Source organism: Plasmodium vivax, genomic scaffold (genome assembly GCF_000002415.2).
Source record: "Plasmodium vivax scf_4140 genomic scaffold, whole genome shotgun sequence".
Taxonomy (NCBI): domain Eukaryota; phylum Apicomplexa; class Aconoidasida; order Haemosporida; family Plasmodiidae; genus Plasmodium; species Plasmodium vivax.
The window spans coordinates 1-7,601 of record NW_001852170.1 but is presented as its reverse complement, the minus strand read 5'-3'; the positions used below and the strand labels follow the sequence as shown (position 1 = coordinate 7,601).

Here is a 7,601-nt window from a genome sequence, read left to right as displayed (position 1 = left end):
TTTTCGCTAACAGTAATGCTTACATGTTTTATAATTTGATAGATGCGAAATATGGCTCTAGACCTACAGTGACAGTTTGTAATAAAATAGGTGGTAATAAGTTTACTGAATATTGTGATGCTTTTGAAAAGATATTAAATGAATGGGATGATGTTATAAGTACATTTAAATTTGATCGTGAAAAAAGTTGTCATCATTTAATGTACTGGATATATGGTAGTATAATTAAGAGTAATGTTGACTTATATAAAATGCCTTCTATTTACGTTGAGTTGGGAAATCTTTTAAAAGAAAAATGCTTTAAGCACATGAAAAGTGAATTTTATATAAAATTTGCAAGAGTATATGATACGAAGGTGTTAAGGAATAAGAAAGAGTTCTATGATTTTTTAGAATACTATAACAGAATAAGTGAAATATTAGATGGTGATATAAAGAAAGAAGATTCTAAAGTATACTGCGATTACATAGAATATATGCTTAATTTATATAATGTAATGGTGAAGGAAAATAGGCAAAAATTTTATTGTGAAGAAATATTGGCATTTGACGAAAAATTCAGTGATAACAAAAATTTAACTTTCATTAAAAGTAAATGTAAAGATATATCCATAAATTTATCATTCAATCAAAATCATAAACAATTATGCTGAATAGAAGAGGTGTCTACTAATAAGAGTCAACCAAAAAAAGTTGCAAAGAGTGCAAAAAATGTAAGTGGATTTTTCAAAAATACTTCTAAAAAAAATCATTATTGTTTTTTTGCTAATTCAATTGTTTATTATTTTTTACGTTTATAATTTCGTGATTATTTAAAACATTAAATTTTTAATTATTTAAATTAAGTATTTGAATGTGTATATATTTACTTTTTTTATGGCTTAAATATTAGGAAAATGTTTTAAAGGATGTAGAGTTTCATAAATTATACGAAGAATTTAATAAAGAAAACGATATGGAGAAATATAAAGATCACTGTAATGGAATAACTACGTTAAATGGAACTTACAAAGGGGTCAGTAATCTGTGTATGAAGCTTGCAAGAAATTTAACAAATGTGTCTAAATTAGAGAATAAAGAAAAGCGTAGTACCGGATGTTCCTATTTTGTTTACTGGGTTTATGAGCAATTAAATAAATTGTATAGCATTAAATCTAATTATAGTTATACAAATCCTGCTATGAAGGAACTCTATAAGGTGGTGAACCGTATTAATATGAAAGAATTTAAGGATAAAGGTTGTTATGTTTATTTTGATTATACTCTAGATGAATGGAACGAATGGAAGCTTTTGCATGATTATTTTAGGAATTATGAATGCACTATTGATAGCAAAAAAGATACTAATTTGGATACGTGCAAAATAAAATGTGAAAATCTCAATAAAATTAATGAGCTATATGCAAAATACCTAGGTAAGTGCTGTACTTATTTCAGTAATGGTGAATATTCGAACGAATGTCCTGAGTTCTTTAAATGCGATGATAAGTATAATCCGTATGAACTCTACGTACATTTATCATGTGACCCTGAAGATATCCGTAAAAACTTTATAAAAGTAGAGAAACCTGAATTCATTGATTATTATGCTAAAGATATAACAGAGAAATCGAAGGAACAAAGTTTATTAAACAGAAGTAGTGTTACCCATTCTGAGACCCCCATGATTGCAGATGATACGCCAATATTTGACCTTTTCTACACTTTTGTATTGGCTGCTTTTGGCCTATTGGGAGCGTCCCTGTTTTTTTTCGTTTTTTACAAAGTAAACACTATATAGTGTTAAAAATGTATTTTTAATAACCATTTTTATTATTTAATTTGCATAAAAAGGTAATTGTAAAACAAACATATTACAAATTTTTTGCATTTTTTGTTTACAAAATAGTTCACTCCACTAGGATCCAGGATGCAAGGAAATCGAAGGCATGTGCGTATAAATCATTATGAAGAATTTGAACAGGAAATGTTAGATCAGAGATTACGGTCGAGAAATGTAAATCCCCAGAATAGGCGGGCACGTATAGCTTACCAACCTGGATGATTTATATTTGGTTAATAGTATGTGTAAGGAGGATATCGTAATAAAATACATAAATGTAGGTCATTACCTTAAGGCTATTTTACAAAAGTGGAGTAGAATAAATTAACAAGAGAGTAAATGCTAAAGTGGTTAATTTCGAGATAGATAAGTTATAGGAATGAGAATCTATTATGTAGAAATGTTTCATACATTTATTTCGTGCAGCGATATATATGTTAAAATGTGACAAACGTTTATATCGAATAAAACGGACAGCATACAATTATACATTTATGGAACTAGTTCACTATATACAATTCAAAAAAGTAACTGATAAGTGACGTTAGAATGTATACTTTWAAATCGGGCAGAAACTACTCAAATAAATTGTTGCTACATAAATATTACTATGTTAACTCACATTCAATTGTTTTCGTAACTTAAAATTAATATTTTAAATGTAATAATTTTGTTTTTGTTTTTTTTAAACTATTCAATTTGCTAACACTATTTTTTAGTTATGTGTGCATATAATATTTAATAATTATCCGTTAACATGTCATAATTTATTAATAATAAAAAATGTTCTACATAAAATACTTCTGCTGAAGAAGACATAATTTGTGTAATATTATTACGTTAAGACATTTTACTTTTATTGGCTAATAAGCTTACCTACATGCACACAATATGCGATTTTAACTTTACATTATATTTCATTAGAAATGTTTTTAAAGATAACATACTGCATGGAGCGTTCACATGCACAATTTGTTTTAATTACGTTATTTTTATATGCAGGCTTATTTCATTTTTTACAAAATATGTGCACTAACTTGTTAAGTTATTATGTTTGTTGTCCCATTTAGTAATGAAGAGACGTTTGCCAAATTATATAAAAACGTAAAAAAGAAAAAAATAATGGTTTCAATAAATTTGGAAATATGTATAGTTATTCTAAGTTCAATTAAAATAAGTTATACATTGCATCAAGCTTAGTAAATATTCATAAATATTAGGCTATTTGTTTTAATAGCGTACAATGCTTGGCATTATATTTACTCTTAAAATATGCACATTTCAGAGGCATTTCTTAGTTTTATTTTTAAATACTTATTAGGTAAATGTTTTTATTTACGAATGACATGGTGTTTACTCTTTTTCACTTATGGATCATTTAGAGGGAAATTTTTATTATTTATAAAAGTGTATATTTTGCGTAGCACATATTTTGCGAAATGTGACGCTTTGCTTAGGATTCACCAGAAAAGTTGATATAAAGCATTGCTTATTTAAGGCGTTATATATAGTGTGTTATATTGATTATTATAAAATGTGAGTTCATATTTTTAAGATATTTTTTCTAATATAGAAATGTTATGAGTGATAAGATAACGTGCTTATCCACTTCTTTCTTTGAAATAGCATTTAGTCAGTGCAACCATGTATAATAATATGAATGCGGTATATATAAATATTTTAAATTTACTTATTCAAAATTGCAAATAATAATGTACAATAGCGTTGTACAGATTTAATTGATGGTATTAGTGTTAAAGAATGAGATAGACGCAAGCTACTCGGTTTTACATTGCTACATATTTCTCTTTAAAATAATTCTCGATCCACCTTGTTGTGCTGAATATAATACCGTCTAAAAGGGAAAAAATAAATTACTGGTGTTTATGTCAGCTTTGCTTAATTATTCTCTATAAGATGCTTCTACCATTTTACACAGTACATATCTTTATCTTTCGACTCACAACACTGGATAACATTCTGTCATTTAAATGTAGATTATTACTTTTTTATGTTAATTTAAAACAATAACCAATATATTTTTTTTAAAATTTTTGTTGCATTTATTTATATATGAACGGTTTCGTTTTATTCTTCGAAATGTCAAATTAACCTTTTTTTTATGCTGTTATAAAATTACCGTTAAGATATTTGTTTTATTTGCTTTTAGAAAATGTGTGCAATTCTTAAGAATACATATGCTACTACACTTATAATAGATATTTACTTTTTGTGTATTTTATACCACATGAGTGTTACACTTTTAAACGTTCATTTCATATATCAGTATGTATGAGCGATGCGAATCTCTTTATCTAAATTAACGTTATATATAAAAATGACATACAAACAATGCTAAGTAAATTGTCGGAAACAGTGTTTTCACTATTATTTTATATTTTTTTTTAATTTTCTGAATGATTCAGATATTTCGATGGCTTCTTATTATTATGGTAGATTTAATAGGATGGAATATAGATCCTCGGATATAGAAGACCAAGATCAATGAGATGGTATGAATAGTAAATTAGAGAATAAATATAGTAATTTTAAGATCTTCTGCATGCAACTTACAGGAAAGTTAAAGCAATATGACAAAATATCATTAATCGGATTTGAGAATTCGGTTAAATGCACATTATTGTATTTGTGGATGTATGAACAAATATATGACATGTTTAAAGCTCATGATGAGCATGATCTTCATAAAATGATCGGTCAAATAAGTGATATTTGGACTAAATATTCTGGACCTACTAAATGTATTATACTTTATGAATTAGATGATAAGAAATATCAACATAATTTGGATTTAATAGCGTTAGAGTAAATATTTATTTTCTATATATTTATCGATTGAGATTAAACATATATGTTAATAACATTTATATAAGGAGTTGTAATGTTAATAGTGTAGGTTAAATGCAATTATTACGTAATAATAAAAAGAAGAAAATAAAATTATATATAAATTAAATAGCATAATATAATCCGTTTTTGTTGTTGTTTTTAAAATAATAAGGGGATAATCGAAGAAAAATTACATAAATTTTTTATGCAAAATTTTTTAATTGTTAAAACTGCTCATGATTTCTCCGTTTGTAAGCTTATGAGGTCATATCATTTTACACTATGCTTAAATATATAATTGTTACATTATGTTTTCTTCGCAAGTTTCATATTATGGGTCAATCTGTTTATATGTACTACATTTATTATTATTTTTTTTAATCATGAAAAACATCTTATGCATTGAGATGAATAATACTCTTTATTAATTTATTTTACAGGGATATAATAAAAAAATTATAATATTTATATATTACAACTATATATGTATTCTATTATATACTTATAAGTAGGAATTCTTTTTTCTTTGTAATAATTGAGAATTTTTTTTTTTTTTGCACAATTTATTAATAGTTTTTTTATGTATCATTTGCAAGGTAAATAAATGGATCTATGATATAACTTATTTTTTTTTATGTAAAAAATTTTCATTTTAAGACATTTTCGCATGATGAAAATATATACAGGTAGAATGGGGATAGATATTATATTATAAACTACGTAATATTTAGATTTATTTTTTTATAAATAATATGTATTTAATGAAGATATTCTATTTTAATTGTTTATATATAGTTATAGAATAATAATTTTTATATTTATAATATCAACGTTTTAAAAGAACTCTTACACTATGAATAAATATTTTAGTTTTTCTATTCAGGTCGATATGATATATTAATTGGACCGTGTGTAAAATGTCCGTCATAATATTCATCATATTCTGGAAACGCTCCTGGTATATGTCCAATAAAACTATTAGGGATTCGACGTCTTGGTCCTCTTCCTCTTCTGAAGAAGGATCCAACCGGAGTATACTAATATATAAAAAGATATATGTAGAATTTTATGAATTAATTTAATGATAATTCTATTTTTTTTTAAATGTACTATAAAATTTTTTTTTTACAAGTGTAAAATTTTTAATACCCTAAAAAGTAAAAATAAAGCACCCATCCCACCAGATACACCAACAACCGGTACGGGATCAACTTCTCCTAAAACACCAGTAATAGTATTGCGTACATTTTCCAGGAATTTTTGGTCTTTTTCCAATCCATTTTGTGGATTATATGATGATTCTTGTGTCAATGTTAATTGTTCTGATGATTTTCCTCCAGGAATTAATCCTAATTTACCTAATGGATCGTAGAGGGAATATGTTCTTAGTGTTCGATCATCAGGTAATGCTCTTGTTACAATTTCTCTTTCTTGATCATCTCCTGTTCTAATAGCACGATGTATTTCTTCTGTTTGATGTGTTTCTAGGGCGTGTGTTATTATGCCTTTTGATTCCCTGGAAGCTAATGTTTCCGATTCTATTTTGGTTCCTTCATTATGTCTGGATGTATCATGGGGACTTGTTACTTCAGGTTGTTGTGTTAATGATGGTTTTTCTATTATTGTTGATGTAATTGCTTCAAGTGTTTCTTGGTTGTCCTTAATATGTTGTTGTGTATTTTCCTCAATGAATTTAATAATAGGTGTTAAAGTATAATCATATGTACAACCATTCTTATGCTTCTCTATAGTGCTTCTAAGAAGCTTTTCAAAATCGTCTAATATGTCATTCAAATATTTGCTAGTAGATTTATTATCAGTTATATAATCATTATATAAATGAACAACAAATTTAAGATCTTCACAGGATGAGGTTTTTCGAGGGATTTTGGGTGATACAAACTTAGTATACTTATCATACAACCGATATAAGGCATCCATTTTTTTATACTTATAATCATCTATGTAAACCATATTTGGTAAGCATAAATTATTATAACTTTTCTGATATTTATAGTAAGCTTGCACGAAATTATGGAAAATATTAAAAGTTTCAAAATTATAATCATATTTAAGTTTTTTTATTACTTCATTATGTAACATATAACTAATATACTTACAACCCTTTATCATATATTGTGACATAACTGTACCATCGTGCAAATGTCTAAATAACTCCTTATAAGCATCCTTATACGTAGATTTGATAGATTCCTCAACAGTATATGTTTTAAGAATATCATCCGATTTTAAATCGTATTCGTAATTCGGATTTCTGTTGAACTTTTCTTTTAAAGTACGGTAGTCGTTATATTTAAGATACTAAATGAAAAAAGCATCAATTAAAACATATATAAGATTAAATCAAAACATTATGATCTAAAATTTATTGTTATATATTACGCACAAAACTTTTATTTAAATAGATATATATATTTAAAATAAAAATTACCACTTCATCTGTTGCATGCTTTTCCATTTTTTATTTTTTTATTTTTTTTGAAAAAATACAATTAACTGAAATCTATGAATGTGTCAATATATATTTTATTATTTACCAAAATGATAGAATGAAATAGAAATAAAGTATATACAATGTATTTTATGTATTATTTTATTATAATCATGCAATTCTAGATATGTATTATATTTCTGTTAATATGTTGCTACGATTTAAAATATAATTAATAATATTATAAAAAAAGGCAATGCATTAATTAACCTAACATAATAAATTCATCATAAAATAAAAATAGGAAATGTAATATAGCATTTATATAGATTTATGGTAAAGGAGATGTTATAGTGTATAGTGAAATAAAGAACTTATGGGTATGATGGAATTTCATAATAATATATATTATAATAACTAATTCTTTATCTTTATATCCTTTAAATAAATTATATAATACTAAATATTGTTAATATT

The 7,601-nt window shown here is 25.4% G+C and overlaps 2 protein-coding genes across 2 annotated transcripts; one reads left to right on the top strand and one right to left on the bottom strand.

Moving 5' to 3' along the window:
• Nucleotides 1-955: 955 nt before the first annotated feature.
• Nucleotides 956-2,044, top strand: PVX_007085 (variable surface protein Vir24-related; the record flags this gene model as incomplete). Its single annotated transcript, XM_001612495.1, has 2 exons — nucleotides 956-1,765; nucleotides 1,889-2,044. 2 exons carry the CDS (start codon nucleotides 956-958, stop codon nucleotides 2,042-2,044), a joined length of 966 nt encoding a protein of 321 aa, XP_001612545.1.
• A 3,503-nt stretch (nucleotides 2,045-5,547) lies between these two features.
• On the bottom strand, nucleotides 5,548-7,151 carry PVX_007080 (variable surface protein Vir 28, putative; the record flags this gene model as incomplete). The annotated part of the gene is made up of 3 exons (XM_001612494.1): nucleotides 5,548-5,683; nucleotides 5,802-6,994; nucleotides 7,125-7,151. 3 exons carry the CDS (start codon nucleotides 7,149-7,151, stop codon nucleotides 5,548-5,550), a joined length of 1,356 nt encoding a protein of 451 aa, XP_001612544.1.
• Nucleotides 7,152-7,601: the final 450 nt, after the last annotated feature.